Source organism: Molothrus ater, chromosome 8 (genome assembly GCF_012460135.2).
Source record: "Molothrus ater isolate BHLD 08-10-18 breed brown headed cowbird chromosome 8, BPBGC_Mater_1.1, whole genome shotgun sequence".
Lineage (NCBI taxonomy): Eukaryota > Metazoa > Chordata > Aves > Passeriformes > Icteridae > Molothrus > Molothrus ater.
The window spans coordinates 15,423,592-15,450,767 of record NC_050485.2 but is presented as its reverse complement, the minus strand read 5'-3'; the positions used below and the strand labels follow the sequence as shown (position 1 = coordinate 15,450,767).

The following is a 27,176-nucleotide window of genomic DNA, read 5'->3' as shown; positions in this document are numbered from 1 at the left end:
GTATTATCATACTTTGCACTTCCTTCCCTACACATTTTCCCCTGTTCTACTCCCCTCCTTGGTAGATTCTGCTCACCAGAAATAAAAAATAAGTTTTCTAGGGCTGCCCACTATCCTGAGTTGCTGGAGCTGTGACCTCTGATGCTGTTGCCTCCCCCTAGAATTGTTCAACCAACACTTATGAGGAGATAGATCTGCACAGATGTGCAGCACATGGTTGTGCAGATTTTGCTTCCTGGCTGCTGCAACAAACAAACTGCTTCTTGCTAGCTAAGAAAGGGAAAGGCCATGTTTTCCCAAAATGGTACTTGCCATGCAAATGGGTTGCCTGACATAGTCAGGAAGGAGGTTAAGGTTTAAGTGGTATATTCCCTCTGTATTGCCCTTGTGCATTCAGTGAGGTCCTGGCCTACTTCTCGCTGGAGATTCCTTTCTTATGGTTATGCAATTCAAATTTTACAAGTCAGAGTAGCTCTTAGTGAAGAAAAAAAACCATGCAGCATGATTGACTGGGTACCTATCTTTTAAAACTGGAGGTTTTGTCAGAACATCAAATAACTCTCATGGATTCCATATACCTTTGGAATTTCCACTAATATTTTTCAATGTCAAACCTTTCCAAATCACACTTGATAAAGTAAAGATGTATTAATCAGTCAGTATGGGGTTTCCATAATGTTCTCTCTTTATGCAAAAAGAACATTAATACAGGCATGGAAACTTGTAACATTCCCTTGTCATTAGACTCTTGTACAACCATATTGCTCCTATGAATAAATTCCACATATATTAAAGCTAATTTGAAAGTATTGTGAGCAACACAACTTCAAATTCCATGGATTTTTTCTATGTCTTCTTCTACCTTTGTGATGATAAATGTCATACTAATGGGGGGTTCTGGACTGAGTTTGTATTTAAATAATGAAAGAAAATAAGCATATTTCAGTGGGAGTATTTCAGTAAATGTACTAGGAAACTTAGCAAAAACAATCAAAACATTCATTGTCTGGAAAAGTTCTGTTTCTTTGGGCTTAATATGATTATGTTAAGAGTTTGTTCTAAGTCTGCTTTTTGTTTTATTTTAGATTATATTGCTTTGTTCAGCACAAAATGTCATGGCTGTGATTATCCTGTTGAAGCTGGAGATAAATTCATTGAAGCTCTTGGACACACTTGGCATGACACCTGCTTCATTTGTGCTGTAGGTTCTACATCAAATACTGTCTCATTCCTTTATACTCCTAAATTGTGTTGTTACATCAGAAAACCTGAAAGCAGTAATAACTAACATATGCTTAAGATGCAGAGGGATGAAATTTCATTCTTTACTTCCATTTGGAGAAGGATGGGAGTAATTTTCCTTCTCCTCCATAACTTTTACTAGAATTATGGAATTTGACCATCATAAGTGAGGTTTTCTAATAAAACATCCAGTTTTAGATAGTACATACAGCAGTACAAACCACTGTTGCTATTATTCTTTCCAGTGTTTGCCAAATAGAGATAGAGCCAGACTGAAAATAAATTAACAGCATACTGAACAGTATAACCATAATCCACCTTACAAAGCAGTGAAGTTTGTATTTCCATGCTGAATGCTTGTTGAAACTTGCAAAAAGAATTCTGTTTAGAGAGCATGAATAGTAATTAGCATAGAAGTTGGTCAAACTCATCAATCTGTAGTGTGCACATAGCTCTGGAGAGTGGCCATATTCCCACACTCTGCACACAAAGCAGAAAATCCATATGATAAACAGTACTTTCATCTGGTTCTAATACCACTGAGCAGCTCTGCAGCATATTATTCCAAAGTAATAATATCTAGAATCTCTAATCAGCTAAAAATAGTATGTTGGCCACACCAAACTGACAGTGACAATTTCTAATGTTTGTTTAAGTCTAAAATTTAGGTAGACTAGTTGAAAGTATAGAAAAGTTTATAAATATTGAAGCTAAACTAGCTTTATAAAAAAGTGTTTTGTGAAAACTGAAGTATTTGGAAATTTTAGCATAGAAAGGAATACTAAACAAGTTTCCTCACAAGCTAACAGCTCTTAATGACTTATAACTATTGATTACTTATAAAGACACTTTCTCTGAATATTTAATGTTATTTTTTGCTTGTTCATTTGCCTTTGCTGCCCCATCTTCTGTGGAAATGATAGTTTTAGTATGTGTTGTTAATATGCAATTCTCACAGTGGGGGTCTTTTTAAGGACCTAACTTGATTTCTTTCAGTGGGTTAAATCAATAGCAGATCAATACATAACTCCCAAAGGCTACCAAAGAAATGCATGGGCAGAAGAGCAATACGTTTGAAACTGACAGTCACATATTTCTCCCTTTTCTTTTTCCTTAATTATTCCTGATTGCATTTATTATTAATTCTAGGTATGCCATGTGAATTTGGAAGGTCAGCCATTCTACTCCAAGAAGGACAAGCCCCTGTGCAAGAAGCACGCCCATGCCATCAATGTTTAGAAGAAGAGTTGGTAGTCAGTAATGCTGGGGTAAAACAGATGACTAACTGGGCAATCATAAAGTTGATAACCATGGCTAGCACTTCTCTTGGTAAAAGCTAGACGTTGGTACTTCTCAAGTTTAACTTTATCCTCTTTCATAAATTCAGAACGTGCTTTTTGTGAAGTTCATACAAAATACTATTGAATGAGCAGTCAAAACCATGAACTAGTCCATTATTATAGCAACAGTTGGGGGAAATATTGAAATTAACTAAAAACCTTTTTATAATAAGTAATATGCAAATATAGTTTCAAGTTAACAACCCACAGCAGTTTTACTGCTTAGACCACACACTGGTGTTTAAAAACAACTGGAAAAATACTTCTGTATTAAGTCATTTTCTTTCACAGCAAGAATGAGTAAGTGCCATATGTACAGTCATCTGTAGAACCAAAGGCTGTAGCTTTCAAAGGGAAATAAATAGATTAGGGCTTCCTCTAGGAAAAGTGAGTGCTGTTCCATTATCTTGTGGTGCTACCTCATAGCATCAGATATTTTAGATTCTTTCCAAATAACAAGTCTGCCTTGAATCCATATGTAGCTGGGAAGCCTAGGTGACAATCCATAACCGTTTGAAAATAAAATGGTTGGGTCAGCCTTGCTAGAGCACTTGGCTTCTACGTGCACAGTAGATAATTCACTTTCAAATAGTAATGGAAAAGGACAACTGGCTTTCTCCAAATTGCTCTTACATTGAATGGAATAGAGCTGACTGGAAAGGCCAGCTTTTAATTCAAAACCAGTTTTCCTTTCCTCCTGTGGAAAAAAAAAGGAGATTCAATCTTGCTGTGGTTTCTAATTCCCACTGATATCAGAGAGAGGTAGGAATCTACATCTGGACCTTCACACGAGTGAACACAGATCTAGCACATCCATCTAGCACAGCTAAACTGTGGGAGACAGCTTGCAAAAATTCCCTCCTTTATCCCATGTAAAAAGGAAAAAAGGCTTTTTTTCCTATAGTAAATGAATGTGTATCAAAAATCCATAAGGCAGCAAGCACATACTCCTTATTCCTTTCCTTACTATAAATGCAGCACATCATGAATTGTAGCAGTATTTGCCATTGGAAAACAGTAGCTATGTTCCAACAATTAGGATAACCCTACAGTCATCTTTTCTAAAAACCATACAGTCATCTATCCTAATAGCTTGAGAACAACTTTCAAGTTGTTCAGACAGTTATTTATAAAACTTTTTTCCAAATTAGCAATACTTATAGTACTGATAATACTTTTGAATTTTTGAATATCAGTGACTTTTATATTGGAGACAGCAGTTCTGTCTGATGGAGTTAAGATGGAAAGTCTGATCACCATTCAAGCTTTATTAACTCATTTAAGTGAGAATTATGATGTGTGTGTTGACAGCTTGCAGTACTGACAGTTTTGAATTAGTACTTCTGAGGCTGAGGATGCTTTCTGTGGGCCACATGCTGGTGCCATCTGCACCTATTTTACCTTGTGTTCTGAGTAGCAAAAAATTACATAATATTGTCTGTCTTGTCCCTCCCTTGGGTAATGCCCATTTCATTTGTGTGTCTTTAAAGGGATGAAAAACTATCTAAAGCTTGGAGAGGAATAAATGAATTTGAAATTCTAAAATAAGAGTTAAGTTTGCTGCAGGCAGTCTGCATCTTGGCCAAAAATAACAACCTGAACTGCCTGTGGCAGTTTTGACATGTATGACCTGTATTTATTCAGTAGGTATCTTAGTTTTCACTGATCTTAGCAGTGATCTGATCTGTGTTGCTACAGGGTCAGATTTTTGTATGCATGAATTATTCTAAAACACTAGTACATTATATGCAAAGCCTTTTTTTGTTTGTTTGTTTGTTTGGGATTTTTTTTTCTGTAAGCAAGCAAATTTTCTGTTTTCAGTCGGTGCTGGGCTGGTGTGAATATGGTCCCATAGATTACAAAATCCAAAGATCTGGCTCATAATATTCTCCAGAGGAATAAATCGTAATTATCGAAGTTAAATATTTTTTTCCACTCCTATTTGACTTCATTAAATACATATTCACAACAGTGAGAAAATTCTACATTTCCTTTTCATTTTTCAGTGCTATTCAACAAAATGCTTTTTATTATTATCTCTTATTTGAGAGAATTCACATCAGCATACTCTATACTGAGACTGCATTGAAGATATTCTTTAGGCAGATTTGTGTCAGTGTTGGCCACTGACTGGGACTAATCTCTGACTTCAACATCAGAACAGGGAGCCAGGCTCCATGGGAAGGGCTTGTGATGGACGCCTCAGGAGAATTTCATGAGGTCCTTCCCCTCTGATCTGCATGCGTTTATTTGTGTGTGTCTCATTCTCCCCTCCACCTTCCCTCTCAATGTCCCCGTAAGCTTCCTCTTCACTGGCCCCATGGAGGATAAATCATTTTAGGATCTGGCCAGAGATGTTGGGCTGCAGCTTAGGGAGGGCAGTCAGTGAAAAGCTGCTGGCAGGCAGCGTGCCTGGGGCTGCAGCTCCTCACGGCTCCTGGCTGGGACAGCCCGGAGGTACCGGCCTGGGGGGGCTGCCAGCATGCAGGGGCTCTGCAGGGCTGAGTGGGGAAAGATGGGGAGCCCTTCCTGAGGCTGGGGTTGGAGCAGGGAATAGCCAGCTAAGGGCAGCTCCACCACGCTGCATGTCAGAGTTGGGTGGGCAGGGAGGCTGGCTAGGGGCAGCAGGATCACTGCAGTCAGGGAGAGGCCTTCAAGTTAGAAATTAGGGTACAAGTAGCACCCAGAGCCCAGAGAGATGGTTTGGATATGTACAGAGGGGTGAGTAAGGATCCAGTCTGGTTCGACTGAAGTCTGACTGCAGGAAAGGGAATGCAGTGTATGTGAGCAGAGCTGAGCTGGCTTGCAGGATGGCAGCAGTGAAAGTGCAGCAGCACAGACTTCAGTGGGAGCTGTACTGGCTTGAGAGAGTCCTGAAAAATTCCTTGGGCAGAGAACCTGCACTGTAGCACATGCCCTGACTCCAGCTGGTGTCTGAGCAAGCGAGATTAAAGCTAGTTTACATATGAGGTACAGCGATATCTCTGAGTGAAGAACAGAGATACCCTGAGGATTATCATGTAATAAAAATTTCCTGTTATGACTTGTGCTGCTTCATAATGTGGTCCAAAAATAGGGAATCCACGTACCTGCCCTTGATATCTATATTAAGATACAATTTTTGCACATATCTGAACAAGAAATTTGTGAATAAAAATGTAGCATTTTAACTTTCACAGGGGTAGAATACCACATAACTGCTGATACTCTTCTGCTACATCACTTTGTGATATGAAGAGGGAAAATGCATATATATATATATAATAATATATATCTCTAAAATTCAAAATACAGCCTTTTAACTATCACGGAAAATAATGTTGTAAAAAAATATGCAAGATGAATAATGTGTACTTGATTATGTTTTATGTCTTGTAAGAGATGCCTGAGATAAGTCCTAAGTTCTTCTGAATATTTCTTTTCATTCTAATTAATGTGAGGTTTTACCCAATAAAACAAAGATACTGTACCTCTGAATGATCAATTAAAAATATCAGTCTTTTGTCTAACTAAAAAGTGTTCAATAACTTTTCAGTCAAAGGATTCAAAAGCTTTTTTTAATGCTTTTCTCTCTTTTGATGTTCTTTTTGCAGAACACAGCAAATTAAATGTTTCCAAATGAAGCTACTTTTATTATCTGGACAAAAAAAAAACAGTCTTAGAACTTTTTTTCATTAGTTTTCACTATATTGGATTCACACATTATACAATTCTCAATTCTAAAACCAATTCAAAACAAGGAAAATATTTTTCCATTGGTCCTTCAGTGGTCAGTACTTTGGGTGAAATGTTTGGCTGAAGATTACTTGTATTTATGTTTAATAATGTGAATGTCCACAGCACTGAACACATTCATTAGTGTCTAATGCTGGGCACACTAATGTTTTTTTGCAATATTCATCTCCTGGTAGTGGATATTAATTTGTTTAGTATTTATAAACATCAGAATTTGAAACTGAGTGATTTATTGCCTGCAGTGATCATATATTAGAAGTCTAGGTTTTATAAGATTTTGACATGTTGACTTGATGCCACAAGTGCCCTTGCTTTTAGATAGATATTTTTTTCCTGAGTTCCTAGTTATTTCAGAACAGAATGTCTGGTGGTTTATGAGATGTGAGTAATTACCTTGCATGGATTATCTGTGCCAACATGAATAAAACAGTCTAATAATAAAAGCAATGTGCAAAACCAGTTAAAGCTTTATGATTTGGGTATATTTATTAATATGCCATGTGAGCAGCTGACAGCTTTCAGCCATGTAATATCATGAAGAAAGCATACACAAGCTTGTACTCTCTACTTCAGACCTGAAAATAAAAATTAAAACCATCGGTTTCAACTTTATTGTATATCAGTCTTGAATATTTTATTGACAAAATAATGCTGTTTTAAACAAAAATTAGTATGCTTAAAAGATGCAGTCTGCTAACAGTACATGTTGTAACTCAGCAAGACCTGTATAGTCCCATACCTTATTGTGTCAACAAAAACTGTTTATAGTAACTTTGGAAGGAGTGGGTAAATTCTCTCTTCAGTTACATTGATGCGTCTGCAAACAAAGTTTGACTGCATAAGTTCAGGTAGGTGTGTTCTACTGTTTCTTAGCAAAAGTTACTTAAACAAGTTGTTTTGAACACCCTCATTGAGCTCTAGTGCCAAGAAATATGTACAAATGAAAGGATGACTTAATATAACGTGTTTTACACAAACAGCCATTTTCTGCATTCCTGTTGCACACCCCTCAGAAATGCAGGCATTTTAGAGATACAACTAAGTATATTAAACATAATTAAGCAGTTAGATGATAAATGAACAGGCTTGGATTTAGATGCCAAGTACAGCACCAGGAATCACAACTTCGTGCATTTTTTATTTTATTTCCCAGCCCCAATTTCTGTTTACAATGTGCATAAGAAATGCAATTGAAAAGAACGCCCAGAATGTATGCAGTATTTTGTCAGATCAAAATTGCTGGTTTTCAGATTGTCTGTTCTGACCTTTAACCTTTGCACAAGACAGTGCTTCCTAAACTGTGCACTGTGATCCCTGGAGAGTTCAGTTGCTGGAACTGGAAGCAATAGAGGCATAAGCAGAGCACCATGCCAGCTGACAGGGTGGAAAAGGGGAATAGAGCAAAGTTCATTAGGAAAGGACATGGTGCAAAATGTGTGACAAATGTTGCATTAAGGGATTCTTCACAGAGATTCTTAAAGAGAGATTATTGCTCTGAAGAAATGGAGATTTCAAAAGTATAGGCTTTGGCATTGTTTCCCCTCCCACCCCAATCATGTATCTTGAATTCAAACAGTTTCTGCTGATTAAGAAAGGAAGGAATGTGTGAATAAGGTTGCTGAAACCATCATTGAATACACAATGAAACGCTTTGTTCTCCCAGGCAAATCAGAGTTATGGATGAGATTCAGACTATATCCAGGCATAAATTCATAGGCTGTGAGCCTGTGAAATATGCCCTTGGATAGCTGTTAAAATACATTTGTTCCTCCTCTTGGAAAGATTACATCAAAAGAAAACAGTAACAAACGTGTGTTGTACTAATAAGGACTGTCAGGCTGAGTCACAAGAATTTTCTCTGTAATAAAGACAAGAAGGATTTTTTTTAACAAAGTTAAACTTTTGAAGAAAACATTTTTCCTTTAAAAGTTTCCAGATTATAACTGTTAGGGAATAATAAATTAGTTTGCATAAAGTATCATTAATAAATTTGTCTCTACTACAGAAGTATTTTCTAATCTTACTACTTTAGAAATTGGATTATTTTCATTTATGACAAAGATGTTATGGAAATTCTTCTGCTTCTACTTTGTTTTACTGTGCATAGTGTTACTGAAAGAGTTGAGACTTATTTTTCTTTTAATTAGAAGATATAGATAAAATACAATCCTGAATTGAGTGAAGGTGATTCTTCCAGTGTTTGTGGAATGAATGCTGCTTGCTACACTAAAGCCAGAAAACTTGCTGTTGTAGATTGTTTTATTCTCATGGTGCATTAAAGAGGATGTTTTGGATTTTTAGGAGGTTTAATAAATATCTATAGCCTTAATTAAAGATCTCATTTCAAAACAAAAGAATGATTTACAGTGTTTAAATTATTTTAATATTTAATCATATGTAGACAGGAAAATAATGCTGGGATCGAGGTTTAGTTTCATTTAAAGAAATCTTCATGTTGACTAATGCAAGCATTCCTATATGCATGTATAGGACATATATGTGAATTAAAACACTCAGAACTGAGATTCTGATTTCCTTTAAGTGGATGTGTTTCATACCTGCACTATTTGAGCCCAAATTGTTGTCATCCAGTCCATTTATTATACATAGCTTAAGAATAATGCACAAATCCTAGTGCACCTTGAGACCTGGGTTTTGTTATCTGTTAGGTAATTTTGCTTTATGAAGTAACAACTCCACAATTTTGATAGCATAGGAGATGTGGGAGCAGAAGAAAGGGCACACTTTCCAAAATTCTGGCTTCATATAAAAAATAGGATTTCAGGGAATAAAAATTTTATTTGTGCATTATAAACAAGGACAAGGTATTATTCTTTCACAACAAAATATTCTTCAGCTGTCCCCTGCACATTCCTTGACAGATTTTCTTCCTGCACATTTTTCCCTGTAGTGATTGCAAGGATATTGTCAATTTCCCTGTGATTAATGCACATGCAGAAGCCTGACCAGAGTTCCTGTTCCTTTCCCAGGCCTGTGAGCTGTGGGGTAAAAGGTGACAGAGTGGGCTCTGCTGCTCATGTGAGTGTATTCAGCCCACTGCATGCTGCAAATACCAGACTTCCTGAGATTTATTGTGGATGCACAACACAGATGACACTAATTGGAAGTTTCTGCTTTATTGCATGTACACTACACGGCATCAACTTCTGGCCAAAAAGTCCTTGCAAGAAATCCAAAGTGCCAGGCAGGGATTCTGGTTCTAGCTGTGGCTTCAGGCAGAGCACACCTGAATCTGAACTGTGGGGGTATAAAATATTGGCAGAGCACAGTTTGCCTTTGAGATTGTATTCCCAGTGCCAGCTGCTCCAGCAAAAGGACAACAGGGCTGTTTAGTGGATGGTGATTTTCTGCCATTTTTATTATGTAAAGCAGTTTCTGGACTGGGAGCTCTTCTGAGCTGCTATTCTCCTGTTACTGCATCATGACACCAGTCTGAATTCAAGCTTCCAAAGGTTTCAGCTCATTTGGCAAAATTTACTTATTCTCACATTGAAGGACTTCATGTTTTCCACATGTAATTTATTCAGCTTTGTGTTAGACATCCTAGAATGGATTGGAAACAGTCTGGTGGTGAAAGGTGACTGACTGTCAGACTTCTAGGACAGGAGACACAGCCTGAGAAATTAAATTCTCAGAGACAAACACAGAACATATTATCCACTTTTTATGGACTTACATGGCTGGTGGTTGTTGGAGACTTCATTGATTTCCTAAGGAGTCACAGAAGCTGCTCTCTGTTTAGAAGTTCTCTAAAAAGAAAGAGTCAGTGTTATTAAAAAGTAGATATTAAAGTTTGGGGGTAGTGTATTTCCTTAGGGTCCATATTTGCCTATTTAGTACTACCTCAAACAGTTCTTGCTCCTATGCAATTCTGAAAGGAAAAAAAAAAAAAAAAAGAATGCATAACAGAGGGTTGCTGCTACTCCTCCCTAACTCTGGGTAACAATCCTCATTCCCCTCCAGCTTAGGAATATTCACTGGCACAGAAAGGTATAAATTAATCTCTGTGTGCCAGCTTCAGAGAACCTGGCCACAAATACTTCAGTTGAGATGATTTTGTTCATTTCTTTATAGGACAGTGAGAAAGATTGTGCTTTCTCTGATCTTGTAACTTAAAAAATATTTATAGAACAATCTTTAAGTCAAAAGATAGTTAAGTAAATGTTTGTTTTAGACCTTCATTATTAAGTGCAACTAATTAAAAGTGTACAATTACTATCAAAGAGGGCATATGCAAAAGTAGTAAAATGAGATAAAAATGTCGGAGAGTGAAAATTCAAAGAAAAAGTAGCTTTTAGCATAACAATTAACCACCAATGTGTTCTGTGCTGGGTAATTCATTGAGAGTGAATTAATGGTGCACCATTCAGTAATAGGCCTTGGGAAGGAAATAGGAGCAGTGTATCAGGATATCCTTTTTCCGTCCCCGAGTACCAATACTTTCAATTTTATATACAACGGAAGTAATTCATTGTAACACAAAGAAGCACAGCTGTGTTTCCTGCTGGTCACACATGCAATAGCTGCTATTGTTTAGCACTCTCAGCATGTACAATGGGAACTGTTCGACTGCTTGCAATGTTTTATATTCTCAGGGATTTCATTCCATTAGTAGCTTTTGAACCCATGGTGGATTTTTAATATGCTATTATCTTAGATCCAATCCTGCATCCCTAATCAGGTAATTTTTTGCTGATGCCAGTGAGAGTTTAAACTGTATTAGGTGTGGCTGCCAAATGAGGAGATTTCCAGACACAGGGCAATTTCTCATTGGAAGCAAAGGGAGTTATATACTATTTTTTGGGATTTGCTTTCAGCTGTATCAGTTTAACTTGTTCAAGTTCCAATTAATAATCAAGTACCTTACAGCCTGAGAGAGAAAAGCTTCATTGCTATGCCTTTAACTTCATCATATATTTTCAGACATTTTAGCTGAAATACAAGGATATCCTTTTATTATTTTGTAGTGCCATATTGGTTTTACTATAATATAAAAAAGAAGTGAATGAGACTATTTTGCTGTACTTGCTCTTATTTAAGAGCAATTTATTCATGTTTAAAGATATGTTTAGACTGAGAAAAAATAAGGAAGTGATGAAATAATTTCATTCATTTCTTTTGTATAGGATCAGATCTGTTTCATTTTAACAAGCTTGGAAGAACAGAGCATTTTCAGTCTCATAAATGTCCATCTCTGTAAATCTCTACAGTACCCACTCCTACAGCTGCCAGAGACACATCCACTTGAATCCATGCCTCCTGAGCAAAAAGCTGTTATACACAGCAAGACAGAAATGTTCTGTATTGATAAGAATTTGCCTTGTTTAACAGCAGGTTTTAAAAACATTTCTGCTTTCAGCAGTGCTCCAGGTTCAGGACAAAGCCTGAGCATCAGGATTAACAGAGGAACTGTTAATACAGTGTGGGTTTGGATCTAAGGATTATTCCAGCTGGTAAAAGAAACAAATACCTCTTGTAACAAAAGGTGGAGGAACACAAACATTCAGCTTCTCTCTGAGTATAATTCAAATTTCTTTGTAGATCATTTGGCACCACTGACTGATAATTCAGAACATAAATTTTAAAACCAGCACTACAATTGGAATACTTAATCTTCTCTGAGCAGCTGAAGACTTTGGAGATTTTATGTGCATGCATCTAGGGGAAAACATATTACTAATTCTCCAAACAAACTGATGTGAGTGAGGCACCCTGGTGAAGCCTCTGCTGAGCCTACAAATATTTTATTTTTCTGTGATACAAATTTTAATGTTCTGGTTTTAAGGAAAACAGACTAATTTGTATTTTAAAGGAGAGTTATCTCAGGGTTTATTACAACCTGGTGAGAAGACTGCAACAAGGGCTTAGTAAATGTGAATCCATAAAAACAAAATCATACAGCTGAACTAGGCACAGGAAAAAGAAACAGAAAAAGCAGCAGGAAGGTTGGTTCTTGGCTGGGAAGATGTCTCCCAGAGCAAAGTGCTCCCATTACTGCAGCCCTTTGCCACAGCAGGGGCATCAGTTCCCCACAGCACAGTTCAGTGAGGAATCAGCTCCCACCCTGCCCTGCTGGGGACAGGTACAGCCTTTGTGTCCTCCTTCCTCCACAGCCACCTGCACGAGGCTGAGGAAGAATCCCCTGTAGAAGCCCAAGGAACCCAAAACACACCAAGTGCTTGAGCTGTGGGAACGCTCCTGTTTCCTTGTGCCCATGCTCTGTACACTGAGCTGTTATTCCTTGGATTATTGCCACAGTGCTCTCCCAATGCTGCCCTGGACTCAGTTCCACACCAGACTGCTTGGACATGGCTTGCCTCTTTACTACCAGTGATCCACTAGCAAAAATTTTTTAAAAACACAATTCTTCACAGATTTGACTCTGCCTTACTGAATTATTCTTGCTTACATTAAAAAAAAACTTAAGAAAATCCATTACTTTTGTAAGTAACAAACAGCTGAATAAATTTATGATCAAAAGAATATGCTTTCAAGTAAAATCGTTCTGAAAAAGAGACAAAGCCAAATTCATGTCATATTAAGTGAAATAATTGTGTCCCTGGCTGAAGGGCAATATTCTTTTAATATGTAACATGGAATATTTATTTTTGTAGCAGTAACAGAGAAATACTCATCTAATTGCAAACAGTTCTCAAAAATATATTTGGACCACAGATTTAAGACATCTGAATTCCAGAGACTGAAAGGAAGAAGGATCTACAAAGATCAAGTCCTATCACATGGCTGACCTTCTCCCTGTATGTACCTCTTTGTTCTTTTGATATTCAAGTTTGTAGTTCCCTAGTGATTCCAAGAACTAATAAGAAATTCCTGGAGAGGAAATAACAATGAAAGCAGCTGGAAGACAATCCTTTTTTTTTTTTTAAATACAGCTCTCTTCATCATGACAGTCAGTTTTGAACTGCTTCTTTTATATCACATGTTAGACTTCCATATCTCATCTTGGCCAAATGTCAAATAAGCTTATGTTTATCTCCAGATTTTCAGACTTCAGTGTTTTTTGAGTGTCGCTCAATTAACAAAATAAATACTTAGTGGTACTAAACTTGGTGTGTCTGAGTTTTTGCAGGTTCCTAAAATCCTCACCAGGTAAGACTGCTGCTGCTAACTAGCTTGCTGGAGCCCTGTGTCTTTCTGAAAGCCCATCAAGTAAAGTGGTTTAAAAAGGTCTCTCTATCTATCCTGGTAGGGATATTTGAAACCTAAGTACTGCACTGTTTTGAAAGACATCAGTATTTTCTATGTGATGTTTAATCAAACATCCATCACAATCTAAATACTTTCTAAGGTCATCATGATTCATCATTTTAGATTAAGATGCATTTTAGATTAAGATGCAGGTCTCCTGCAGTCCTAATATTATTATAATGTATTTTATTTTTGCCAACTTTATTTTGTGACTAAGACAAGGAGCTAATGGCACTCAGTTATGTAGAGATGGGCATTACTTGCCATAGCAATACAAACTTCATCCTCAGCAACACTGTTCCTGACCTGACAGGGACTTGTGGGTATCTTCAATGCCCAAGTGCCTTGAAAAGTACTGGCTGAGACAGCAATTTCTGCAGTGTGCAAATTTACACAGCAGGAACTGGATGAAAAGAGTTGATCCATTTCACAAAAAGGGTTAAATCCATTTCATGGCTAGTGGCTGTTGCTAAAGTCATGCATCCTGGATTGGAATCAATATCTAACATCTGACAAGCACTGGACTGTATTAGCACACGTGATTACTGAAGGGATGCTGGCACTAACAGCTTTGGATCTGCTTGGGAGCACACACACGCATGTTGCATTCTTCTTCCATATTGAGTGTCTCTTCTGCTGCTATAATTTCATAGTACACAGAGTGGAAGAACAGCAGACTCATATTTTCCTTTGAAATTATAAACATAAGCATAGGAGTTCTGTATTGCTTGGCATGGAAGCTGTGATTTTGTCTTTCTTGCAGGCTGGCTTTGTTTTGGACACTGACAGATTTTTCTGGATGATGTTGATTGGAAAAAATTTTCTAAAAGTCTAGTAAGACAAGATCTGCATTTTCAAATGCCTATCACCACAGTATCTGGCCAAATAAAATTATTAGGTGTGCCTTTACCTGCCTACATTTTAAAGGAGTCTGTGAAGGTGATAGGTTTGAAGTTATATTTCCTCTTTTGTTTTGCTGTGTAGGATAATACAGAAGTGAAGCACTCATCTAACAATCTGTAGGTAGAACGCATGTGAGCCAGAATGCAAAGCCAGTGCTCTCATCTTACATTCAGAGGTGACAACTCTGGAGTACACAACATTTACAAGTCTTATCTGATATGAGCATGCAAAAATGGAGCTACACTGTGGAGAGGTCAACAAAATAAGCAAGCCCATGTTTCCCACAATATATGCACATGTGGCTTATTTGGCACCAATAAGCCAGATTTCTTCCCAGCTAGTTATTCTCTGCATCCAGTTTATCTGGGCAGCCATCTCCACACCAGCAATTACTGGTGTCTCCTGAAGGCCTAAAGAGTGTTTTGGTGTGCAGCAAAGGGAAACTGAGTAGGTCTGTGCAATCCACGTGATCTTCATTTCCCCTATAGCTGGCTTTGTGTGCAAAGTTCTTGGTGCAGACAGGACAGGTGAAAGGCAAGAGGACATCAGCAGCACAAGTGCTGTCACACTGTGGAGTGAAGGATTAAAACCAGCAGCCCAGGTGGGAGCTGTGCCACCTCCCCAGCACATAATGCTGTCACTGCAGCTCCTTCTGCACTGCTGCTGGGAGAGCTCACTTGAAGACAGACAGACAAATTATTACTTTTCCAATTTGTCCTAATGATAAGGAGCTTTGAAATACAATGCAAATCATGGCCTTCAGCATCCTTATCAGCAAGCAGAGCAGCTCATTACAGAAGTTATAATGTATTCCAATCTAACTAACTGGGCATATTTATTTAGATACAGGAAATGGAAAAAGCAAACAATGCTGTCCTTTGCAATGGAACTCTATCCCTCCTGCGGCACTGCAGCGTCAGCCTTCTCAGAACTGTTCTTCCAGGAGCCGAAAGGCCCATGCGAGTCCCTCATGTTCCCCAGGCCGCTGCCACCGCTGGCTGCCCGCTGCCCTGCCCAGCCCAAGGCAGCCCCGCTGAGCTCCCATCAGAGCTGTCTCGGTGATCCTGCACCCACATCCCCCGTGAATCCCGGCGGCTCGGCCGCTCTGCACGGCACCAACCCCGCCAGCATCGGCATGGAGCCTCCCGGCCCTGCAGCCAAATCCTGCAGCTGCTTTTCTCGTGTCTCGACCCTCTTCAAGGCCAGCGGTGCTTCCATGACACCGGCTTGGCAACGTTTCCCCTCACACCTTCCCGCCCTTTCCTACAGGAGCTTCTTCCTGGGGAAAGCGCTGCTGGGCCGGCGGGGCAGGATAACGCCGGGGCCCGGGCGCCCAGCGACAAGCCGGCCCAGGCTGCGGCCCGCGGAGGGGCTCCCGGGGAGGAAAGCAGGCCCGGCTGGTTCCTCCCGGCCAACTTTTCTTCCCGGGGAGCCCCGCCAGCCCTCCCGCCCACGGCACGTGCTGACGGACGGGCGGGGGCGGCGGGCGCGCTCCCGCCTCCCCGCGGGCCCCCGCCGCGCGCGCGCCCGGCTGCAGTGATTGGAATCCGGCTCGTTCCCGCCCCGCCCCGCAGGGACGCGCCGGGAGCGCCTGCCGGGACACGGAGCCTGCGCCGAGCCCGCGCCGCGCCGTCCCGCCCTCCCCCGCCCGACACGCACCCGCCTTCGCCCCCGTCTCAGCGGAGCCGTCGGGGCCCCGGGAACGGCCCGCGGAGTGCGGCGGGGAGCGGGCCCCCTCCCCCTTCGCCTGCCGTCGCCGCGCGGAGGATGAGGAGCCCCCACCGCCGGTGAGTGAGGGACGCGCCGCGGAGGCCTCGGCCGGGCGGGGAGAGCCGGGGCGCCCCGGGCAGCGCCGCTCCCGCACCGCTCCCTCTGCGGCCGGGGGGACGCGGGGCGCTCCCGCCGCGGCGACGCCCCTTCCCCGCCGTCGGGCGGCTCGGCCTGGGCGGTGTCCGGCGGGGTCCGCGCCGGCCCCGGGCAGCGCCGTCGAAGGTGGGCTCCGGCGGCGGCCCTCCAGCCCCGGCCTGGCTGCGCGGGGCCCCGGGAGCGCCCCCGGGCCGGCAGCCCTGCCCCGCCGCGGCGCTGGGGGCGCTGCCCGCCGCCGGGCCGGGCCGGGTGGGCCCGCGGGGGCTGCGCGGAGCCCGCGGGTCCCTGCGTGGGCAGGGCCGGCCGTGCGCTCCCTCCCTCCCTTCTGCCCTCCCTTCCCGGTGTTGTAATGCCGGGCCCGGAGCCGAGCGGCCCCAGCCCGAGCGAGCGGCAGCGCCCGTCGTCGTGGGAAGGGTACGAGGAATAAGGTGCTTCGCCTTCCTTTTGTGCGAGCCTCGAACAAAGCTGGACGCCGGCTTTCCCAATCGGTTTTTGCCGTTCAGCGACGTCAGACAAAAAAAAGCCTGAAGAAATAATAACCCCGAATAATCGCCCGTACCTTAGCAGCGAAAGATTGTGCTGTTGAGGACCGATTATGTACGCGGTTTTCATAACTGATTACAAAATCTATTGAACAGGGTTCAAAAGCACAAATGGCTTTTTACCACCTTTCAATCAACCACACTCCGACGTTGTTTTGGTAAAATTAAGAGTGAATTCAGCAGCAGGGAATGGTAGTAAGCTGTGGTATTTCCTTTCAGCAGTTGCCTGTTACTTTGTGTCAAGTTGTATGACGATTTTTCCCAGTGTAAATTGATTGCCCTCCGAATTTACGTATGTTGTTCTCTGCTTAGAAGTAATTATCTTTGAGTTCTTTTATCAAGTTAGCATGCTAGGGATTGTTCAGGCCTGTTACCTGCAGGGATAGAGAGGCTGCTTTTGTAGATAAGGAAGACTCTCCCAAATTGAAAGGTTTGTTCGATTTTTAGTAGAACCTAATCCTGGAATAAAAAAGTTAACAAACATAAGAGCAATTCATAGTCAGATAATTTACCCAGTCTACAGTAGACATACTCCATGTTGTGGCATTTGTAGCAGCCCAGATAAAACTCTCGCTGACAATGTATTTGTCTTTGGTCTCGTTCTTTTGTTCTTTTGTAGCTTTTTCTTAGGTTATTCACCACATTTTCTTCGGGGTGTGTGTGAGGGGCTGTGTATTTTATATGTATTTATGTAGACAGGTACAACCTGGTAGGCTTTGAGATGTGGTTTGAAATGTTATGAAGGGTCTTCTCATACACCTGCAAGATTCTGCTGCCAGTGCTTAGTATGTCCTGCTGGCTGATCTCTTCCAGCAACAGAGGCTATATGTGGCTGGATCTGAATTATTTTATTCCCTTAATTGTGAAGTAATTTAGTTTTGAAAGGGACCTCTGGATGTTATCTATTTGAGCTTTTGTTCGAGTTAGAGCAGAAAGCTCTTGTTTTAAACTGCAAGCCTGAAACAGCTTGTTACTTGGAATTCACTGATTAAAATACATGTTTACTAAAACAATATGTAGCAAGAGCATAGACTTTCTTAAAGCCAGTGTGTGGGACCCCAAATCCTAATGTTTTGGACACTGCTCTGCAAGATCCTCACAGTGAAAATTGTTATGCATATTAAAAATACTGAATATGGTGGAGTGTATAAATGATATGTGAGCATTTTCTGGATACCAGGTCTGACATACAGAGCTGCAGTAGCTCCTTTGGTAAATTGCTGGAAAACACAGATGAATGAAAGAGACCAATCAGTTGGTGGCAGAGAAACTTACAAATGTTTGTTTGTCCTTGCTTATTTCAAGCATCAGTTGGAGATTTGTCCTATCTGGATACCTGGGAAAGTATTTCTTGGTTCCTCAGTAAAGAGAGGGCATATTTTCAGTGCCTGGGATATCTGTCATCTGTAAATAAATGACAGAAGGAGCTCAGCAATTTAAAAGTATATCTCATCAGAGTCATATGTGGGTACAGATGGAGTACTTGAAGCCTTGTTTCCTTTGCTAGTATTCCCAAAATGCAGGACTTGGAGGCAGGCACAGAGTGTGCCTGACAAGACGTTTTTCCTTTCACTGGTGCTTTAGTGGTTCCACTTTTTCCTTTCTTGGACAAGACCTTCAGAACCCTCTGCAGCTGTCCCACCACAGCCTTGCTGATGGTCCCCAGTTGCAGTGGTTTCTTTTGTGCCCTCCAGGATGGTCAGTGCTTTAAGGGGAAACCTGATTTCTTTCTGCCTTGTTTTCTTGAAATCTGTTAAAGGTTGCTGTGAAAGCTGTTGAGGGTTCACTGCTCTCTAGCAGCAGGTAGTTACTCTTTAAAATGTTTAAAACTGACAATGAATGTAAAACTTGACCTGCTACATTGTGTCCTTTAAGAATAACAAGGAGACCACACTAGGTGATACTTGGAACTGGGTAGAAGTTTGAAACAGTCACCTCCTTTTTCTTATGTACAGAGAACATAATTTTAGCCATCTCGGTGCTCTTATTGAGAAGATCTATGGAATAGCTATTCTGTGAGGGATTTAGTCCAGAAACATCTGTGTAGTACATTGTATTTGGAGTATGTAAGTCCCAAGAGCTTTAGCTTGATAAAACACACAGCTAGCCCACCACTGACCAGGAAATCCGGGGACAAGCTGCCAACGTGCCAGGATGGACTTTGTTGAGAACTGGCTTCCCAGGACTTTGCTGGGTGTATTTACAGAGCATATTAGGTGTATTTCATGTCCATGTCCCTCCAAAGTAAAACAAAGCAATTGTGCCACTAGTCTGCAATATATATTTTGAAATTCACTGTAGCAGGTTGGACACTGAAGCATTTTAGGATGACATATATTTGATATATTGAGAAGACCAAGAACTTCATTCATCTTGTGGTCGTGCACAACCCTTGCATGGGTTTCTGGTTATGACCCCATTGTTTCAGCTGTACACAAACAGTGTGAGAAATATAGTCACTCTGTTTGAGATTTATAATCCAGAGAGGTTTTTTCTTGCCATTTTTCTAAAGGGTGTCTTGTAGCTGCCATCCCATTTCATTTGAATTCTGGGTGTTACGGTTATGTTTAGTACTATTTAATGACAGTCTTTTTAGCAAAATTCAAAACAAGAGTTAGGGTAGGAAAATAAACTCTGGTTCATGATTGTGATAATACTCATAGGCTGTATAAGCAGGAGGAAAGGAAAAGCCACAGCAAAGCCTTATTGAAGGTCAGGTGTGTCACCAGTGTGACACCTGTAGTTACAGTGAAGGTGATTGCCCTGATAGAGCTGTCCCTGCCATCACCGAGCTGTCACCAGTGCCTCTTCGTGGGGGAGGGGGAAGTGCTCTGAGTATCATGAAGGTGTGAACTTTGAATGTTTTAAAATATTTTGATTAGACAAAAATCTGTGTAGTAACAATTCACAGAATGTGTACCTGCAACATGCAGCTAAATGCCCTTATTCTTGTTTTTTCCTCAAAATAGGATTCCCCAAAATAGAGGAAAATGTAGTCCATTTAAATGTAATTCAAGTGTCATGAGTTGGTTTGCATTAAAAGGGGAAAATATCAGTGTTATTAACTCAGCTCTGCAGTATTGCAGCTAAATTTGCATCATATGTAACACCAGCATGCTTGTTACAAAAATTTGATATCACATAAATTTTGCAGTGTGCTTTCAGTCAACTTTATTAGATTAAAATGTGGAAGCAACTAGCACTTCTTTGTGTCTATATTCCCTGAGTTCACCATCTTAAGGAGAAAACTGTCAGTACTGCCATGGTTGATAAATACAAGCAGATGTAGCAGGGATAAGCTAGAGAAATATCAAAGTCTCACAAGATACATACCAGGAAATAGATTTGGTTTGTGGAAGCGATTTCCTTTTCACTGCTGCAGCCGTTGAAATTATTTAAATTTGCTTTTCTTTTCTTGTTATTAAAAATAAAAATCCCACCTAGAACCATTTGTAGGCCTTTGTACTTCCTCTGTGAGAGCCTGATCCTAAATTTGACTGGAAATCAGTGGGCAGAGCTCAAATGACTTTGGAGGACTGAAGTCATCAGAGGTTTCACTGATGCAGAGAATCGATCCTCTGCTCATGAGATTTGTGCAAATGAGCACACTGTGTGCTCAGAGTCAGAACATCAGGGATATGAAAGTGGTGAATAAGCTCAGATAACATTTTCTAAATTAATCATTCTTTTTCCTATCTTGTGTTCAGTTGGAAATTCACAGTGCAGTGGTCAGGCAGAGGAACTGTTCCATGTGTTTTTGCAGGGGTATAGAGGGCTTGAAAAGGAAGCTTAAACAGAAGGGTCGGGAGGAATTGTTCAGCAGGAATAATGGAATATATGAAATACTGAGAATATGAAAAGTGTATCATCTACTTGTCCCTTTATATTTGGGAATGAAAGAACTTGGGCAGTAGCACAAGAAAAAGAGGGATTTATCAGAAGAACCTCAGTGACTGGAAATGTGAGTGAGGAGACCACAAAGCTGGGTAAAATGTGCTCTTCCTGGCTGCATGTCCTTCTTTGTGGAAGAGAAAATTATCTTTAACAGAATGCCTTGGAGAAGATTTTAGAAACCCTCCCTCCTGTTTCCCTCTCAATGTTGTGCAAGCAGCAAGCCTTGCAGCTTTGGACAACTGAGAGTTAATTACAGGACTGGGACAGGGCACAGGGAGAGGTGCCAGCTAATGAGGTGCAGCCATTCTTCTCACTCCCTGTTTTGGGCACTGAATCTATCTTCTGTTCAGGTTATCGAAGGGATTTTTGCAGTAATAAAAAATTCAGTAGTGGTACCAAGTATTAAGCAGAAATGTCCCTGATGATAGAAGATACGGGAAGTTTCACTTTAAAGAGTTTTTTTTAAACTTGGTTTGAATGTCTCCTCTTAAAGCAAACAAAAAATCCCACCAAATAAAAATGTGGGGTTTTGTTTTAAAGTATAGATTTATTTTTATAATTTTATCTTCCATATTTACTACTTTATAATAATTTTCCTTTTCTTTTTTGTGAAAATATTCTATAGAAGGTTTCCTGTAGAATATTCTGATGTGCATGCCATTTGTTAGGATTGAAGATTGTGCCCTTCCCCATCCAGGCAAATTATTATTCTGAGCCTGAAATTAAATGGAAAATTGGATAGGTTTTATGGCAAATCTGTCGCATTTGAATCAGTCCTTCTACCAGGGATAATTCAACTTTAAAACTTGCAGTGTGGACTGAAGTTTAAGACAGACAATATTCTATGCCCTAGTCCTCTACTTGGCTTAGATGAATAGAAATTTTTTGAAACAATGCTGTCTCGGTATATATTTCTAAAATATTTTACTACTCTTGCATAATAATCTAAAAATAATCATATAATTATATATAATAAAATATAATAATAATAAATTCTTTACTTAATTGATTTGACAACCACTCACTGGTTTGCACTAATCTTTATACTCAGAAGTTTATGGCAGAGGGCTCTGGCAAAGTCTAGAAACATTCCCATATAGCTGATATTCTTCAGTTTCCTGCTCTTAAAATTTCATGGAAGGAATGCAGTTAGAGGCTCGCCAATTTGGGTTAGACCAGGAACTGCAAAATTAATCCTGATCCAGACAGGACAGTTTTTATTCAAACCCAAGCCTCTGTTGAACTGTCTGGTTTTGTTCTGTCCCTGGCCCTGTTTCACTCCCCCACCTCTCTTTAAATTCACAAGTTTTTAAATGTAGAGATGTTTCTAATTTAGAAAATTATTTTGGTGTAATGAACTAAAACAGAGAAGAGTGGACTAAGCTGAAGGAGGTCAAAAACCAGATGGAAATAGAAAATCTGAAAACATGTAGTAAAGAAAAAAATTCCCCTTGAAATAATGGAATCTAAATGCTGAAATTATACATCTGCTCAACAGCTGTGCATTCCTTAGCCAGAGGTTCCGTTGCTGAAATGGCATTACTCAAGTTTTTCTCAAAGCTTCAAATGCTGTTGTATAATATTTACATCTCTCTAATACTGTCAGTAATAGTCTTAAGAGCCTGGAGAATAGAGGTGGAGGGAAGAGTTGATGTAAGAATTTCCTTCTTTGTCCTAAAGCATCTGCAGTGTGTGTAGTTTTTTGCTGCAATGAAATTCTGTGATTTTGCTTGGTTGTTCTTCATAAATATCTTTTAATTTCTGCTGACTTAATTTCAGAGAAGAAGTTGGTTACAGGAAAAGTAAGGGACTAAAAACTATATGGAGGGAGTGTGCACTAGTGAGAAAAGAATGTTACAAATGCTTCAAGTGTTTTGCTCCCATCAATGGCCAGCAGTATTGCTCCAGAGCAGCACATAAGACAGTCTAGCAGACAACTGTGGAATTAAACCACTCTGTGGCAGCTTCTTCCTACATCCCAACAGGCAGGAGCTAGCTGAGTCTGTAAGGCACATTCAATCCATTTCAGTATAGATCCATAGCACATGAAACATTTGTTGTTAGAAAAGGTCTCTCTAAGCTACTAAGCAGATTATAAAAATGTGTAATTTTACATTTTCTTTTGTGTTCTCTTTTGTCTTGGTACTTTTTGACAATGTTGGTATTCATCAGAGTTACCTGTTAGTACTAAGATTTATATATGGTAGAGTTGGTCTTTGAGAAAGCATTGAGAAAGCAAGTTTGAGTGCTGATGTGAAGGGTGATTTAGTTAATAAAAGACCCTAAGAAGGTTTCTTTGCTTTGTACAAAGGGACTCTTGCTTCAAAGAATTTTTACTAAAATGTAAAAGTTTGAGGTTATGTAAGAGAAATGTCAGAATTTTCAGCAATTTTGAATCTTGATTTCAAACCTTTTCTAATTTTGGAAGAAGTAATTGTTTACTGGAAGATATTTTTTACTGTGTGTACTTAGACCAACTGAAGGTAAAATAAATCTCTTTTGGGTTACTTTGATTGAGAAGAGAAGATGTGGGTGTGCTGTCAATGCAGATCCCAGGGTCTCCTCAGCATTTGAAAGAGCAGATGTGGGACTTTGGGTTCAGGTAACAGGGAGTGTGGGCAGAGGAGCAGGGGAATGGTGAGAAAGGCTTGCTGGGTTTGAGCCCTGGAGAGGAGCCCAGAGCTCTCTTCTAGCCTGGGATAGGAGTGACAGAACTCTCAATCTCCTTGCTCTGTATATAACTGCAAAGCAGCTCTTCCCATATCTATCCACCCATGCATTATTACTCTACTGTCACTGTTGATTTTTCTCTCTAGCATCTTTGTCATAGTGTGAAATGAAGTTTCAGGCTGTTAAAAATGTAGCCAGTATGAAGTTTCTAAAACTTAACCCAAGTTGATTCTTTTATTTGGATTTCACTATTTTCCATATGTTGTGGAAAATACTGGGCACAAACAGGCGAAATTGGAGGTCTGTGTGCTGTGGCATCACATCTTGTTTTGATCAGAGATGGGGTGGGACAGCTGACATGGCTGGGGTGCTGCAAGGGCTCCTTACAGGCTCTCCAGGAAGGACAGGCTGAGGTGGTGAGGGATGCACAGCGTTGTGGGATTTTTGTTGTGAGACTGCCATGGAGATTGCTGAAGTTCTTCCTTTTGGACGAATGAGGAGTCACTTGAGAGGTGTGGGTCAGGCCTGACAAGGGCAGCATGGGTGATGTTGGTAGGTGCCTACAAGAGGTAACCTCTGTGAATGAGTGGGGAGCAGTGGATGTTGTTCATCTTGAATTCCTTAGGGTAGTGGCAGTGTCACTGGTAACATCCTCATCAACAAAGTGATGGGAGTACAGACTGGGCAAATGGACAGTGAGACTAAAAATTGGATGAGCTACCAGGTTCAAGGAGTTGTGATCAGCAGCACAAAGTCCAGCTGGGGACCAATCATAGTGTGACCCAGGGGTCGAGCTGGATTTCTGGTACAGTGCAACCAAGTGAACATTCATGGACGATGGGACTGAGCACACCCTCAGAAGTTTGTAGGCAATACAGAACTGGGAGGAGTATTTGGTGGGCCTGGTGGTTGTGCAGCCCCTCGCAGGGACTGGATGGACTGGAGAAGTGAGCAGAGGGGAATCTCATGGAGCTCTACAAAGGGAAGAGCAAAGCCCTGCACCAGGGGAGGTGCCTCCTGGGCTGTCCAAGGCTGAGTGTTGTGGGCAGGCTCAGGGAGGTGATGATGCCCTTCAGCTCAGCACTCGAGAGACACATCTGGAAGGCCCTGGTCGGTTCTGGGCTCCCAGGAAGAACTGGGCAGGTGGCCCTGGGGCAGAGAGGTGGTAACAGCCTCACTGGAAGCAAGCAATGAGGGCTGTTTTATTCTGTGTGTTTGGAAATAGTGTGGAAAGGGGAGTGGATGGTGTGGTGAAATTTGTAGCTGATACAGATACTGTAAACTGGCCTGAGCAGTATTGAATGCCTGGATGATAAAATACTGGATGAGGTACAGTAAGTGCAATGTAATTTAATTCAGACAGAGGCAAAACCAGTAACAGGCTCTAAATGAGGTATTAACACTTGGTGAGATCTTTGTTTTGAAGCTCCTACTTTAGATTGAACCTATCTGCATATGGTGTTGAATTTTTTTTTCCTCTCTTCTCTTTTTTGTGTTTCCACTGTCACTTTTGTACTCGTGGCCAAGTAAAAGGTTGGATTTGTTTGCTAATTTAACTGAAAACTAACCACATAAAACCCCCTAGGTTTTCAGTATTTCCAGCTCACTGTGGTACCTTATGTGGAGTAAGAGGAGAGGAGGGCCAGCACTTCCCTTCTTACAATCAGTACAGGCTTAAATGAATTTAGGCCAATTTTGAAGTAGCATTCTATACAGTTAAGTATTTTAAAAATGTGATTATACAGCTTATGAACTTGTGATTATGAACTTGTACAAGTTCATTATATATGGCCATACAGGTTATGTTCTTTTGGTAATACAATTTCAACAGTCCCATTAAAATGAGAAGGTAATATTTTTTGTTCTGTTTGATTTTTTCTTCTTCCAGCAGTACTGGAAAGATGGAGTACTCAATAGACTTGGGCCCTTTCAGTTAAGGAAAGAGAAACAGTGGAGAGAGAGGTAGTGGTGGTAATCTATCAAACCTTAAATGGAATTAAGAAACTGATGAATAGTGTTTCACCACTACTTTTTTTTCCTCCATGGTGTAAGGGAATGGCAGGTTTACAAGGATGGTAAAATGGGGCGTTTCTTTCCTTCCTCACAGCAAATATTTCAGTTGAAAAGTCGCTGCTGGAATACATGGCTTGGGATGAAAGTGCTGTGCAGATTTGCCATCACACGGAGTTGTTGACGGATGTGTGCACCGATGGCAGTAGCGCAGTCACTTGTGCCTGGTTGTAGGGCAGGAGCTCCCCAGGTTTCTGGATGAAGCCAGGGAGGACTCTGGTCTCCCTCTGTTCTCCCAGCTGCTCTGCTAGCAGGCAGTGTCACAGGCAGAGCGCTGGGCTAGACATCTGCCACAGAGCAGGCGGCGGATTCGGAGGCCTTTTATCACACCCACACGCAGGCAGGCACGTCAGCTCCTCTGCTGTTGCACTTAGTAGTGTCTGGAACACCTACAGCTTTTTGAAATGTTGCACTGGCACCCATCTGCCTTCGTTGACACATTTGTTAGGTTTGCTTTAACGAAACTGCCATCAAACGTGAAGTAACATGTTTTTTTGTATCTGCCTTATCTTAAACATTTTCTGTTCAGGTAGTTTATTTTGCTTAGTGTGGAAAGATTGATCATATAATTTCCTACGGACTGGAGCAGTGTAGCCAGGTAGACTTCCATTGATGTCTGCTGGATGAATAATTAACTGCCAGATGGAGAGGGCAGTTCTGTGCTGCAGATAAGCAGCCTAAGCAGCCGGGTACACTCGAAGGGCCAGTTCTACTCCTTGTTCACACCACCCTGGTGCGTCCTTCCCTCTTCCTTTGCAGCAGCACTGGCTGGCACTGCTCTGATGCTGTAGGAATCTAAACTGGCTGAGAGCCCATTACCCTTTTTTGCCTTCTTTTTACTTTTTTTTTCAGTAGGCTTCACTTCTTGCCAGTCTAGCTGCGGTTGTGGGGGCAGACCAAGTGTTACTGTTAGCACAGAGAACAAGAGTGCCCCTTCCAGGCCCAGTTTAGTTGTACTGTAACGTGCTTGTGGGTAAGTCTGCTGTTTGGGAATGTTACCCAGTTTGGAGTGGCTTTTTTTTTTTTAATTAGCTTGAATGTTGGTGATCCTGTGTAACTTCTTAGTATATATTGACTATATTCTCACTCCACGAAGCAAGAATGAGTTGGTCAGAATCTTTACTTTCCCATCCTCACGTTCCTCTTCATTCTTTTGCAGTTGAGTTCTTTGTTTTGTAGTTCTGTTAAACTTCTGCTTCTGATATAGTCTGTAAAGTTTTGGAGTTTGGCAAACTGCTAATACCTAAAACTTCAAAGACAAGCTTCATGTATCAGCAGGTTTGAAGATTAGATATCTAGTCAGATTATGGAGTGGATGTCACACTGTTTCTGTTTCAAAGGTCTTGAGCTATGTTAATGTCCCCAGAGGTGAAGGATGTTACGATCAGAAGCGTTCAGTAAACTTGCTCTTCCTGGTAAGACGGAGGTCAATATACACATTACTGTCCAGCCAGCAAGATGTTTTTTGGCACCAGAGGATGTGGGAGGGAAGAGAGAGACAACTGTGGTTAGAGGAATATGTGTGTGAGTGGAGAAATGGATCTATTGCTAAGGGACAGGGCGAGTGAAATCATACGGGATATATAATGAGCTGGAGCAATTACACTGGGACAAGATATAGACCAAATTAGAACAAATCTGTAGAAAACCAGGCTTTCCTATGTCTGTTGCTCATAATGCAATT

At 40.9% G+C, this 27,176-nt stretch overlaps 2 protein-coding genes and 1 long non-coding RNA gene across 4 annotated transcripts in view; 2 read left to right on the top strand and 1 right to left on the bottom strand.

Annotated features, from left to right (window-relative positions):
* The window catches only part of LDB3 (LIM domain binding 3), a 113,864-nt gene extending 106,930 nt beyond the window's left edge, over nt 1-6,934 (top strand). The window contains exons 16-17 of the mRNA XM_036386182.1: nt 1,086-1,201; nt 2,392-6,934. Coding sequence (XP_036242075.1) covers nt 1,086-1,201; nt 2,392-2,481 — 206 coding nt within the window. The 3' untranslated portion in view covers nt 2,482-6,934. The remainder of the gene's footprint in view (nt 1-1,085; nt 1,202-2,391) is intronic.
* Nucleotides 1-16,295, bottom strand: part of LOC118688527 (uncharacterized) — a 38,390-nt gene extending 22,095 nt beyond the window's left edge. The window contains exons 1-2 of the long non-coding RNA XR_004980478.1: nt 16,110-16,295; nt 10,015-10,087 (exon numbers count right to left, since the gene is read on the bottom strand). This is a non-coding gene — a long non-coding RNA (uncharacterized LOC118688527). The remainder of the gene's footprint in view (nt 1-10,014; nt 10,088-16,109) is intronic.
* The window catches only part of BMPR1A (bone morphogenetic protein receptor type 1A), a 74,073-nt gene continuing 62,997 nt past the window's right edge, over nt 16,101-27,176 (top strand). For both annotated transcript variants that reach the window (XM_036386178.2, XM_036386179.2), the window contains exon 1: nt 16,101-16,237. The gene's annotated coding sequence lies outside the window, so the exon portion shown is untranslated. The remainder of the gene's footprint in view (nt 16,238-27,176) is intronic.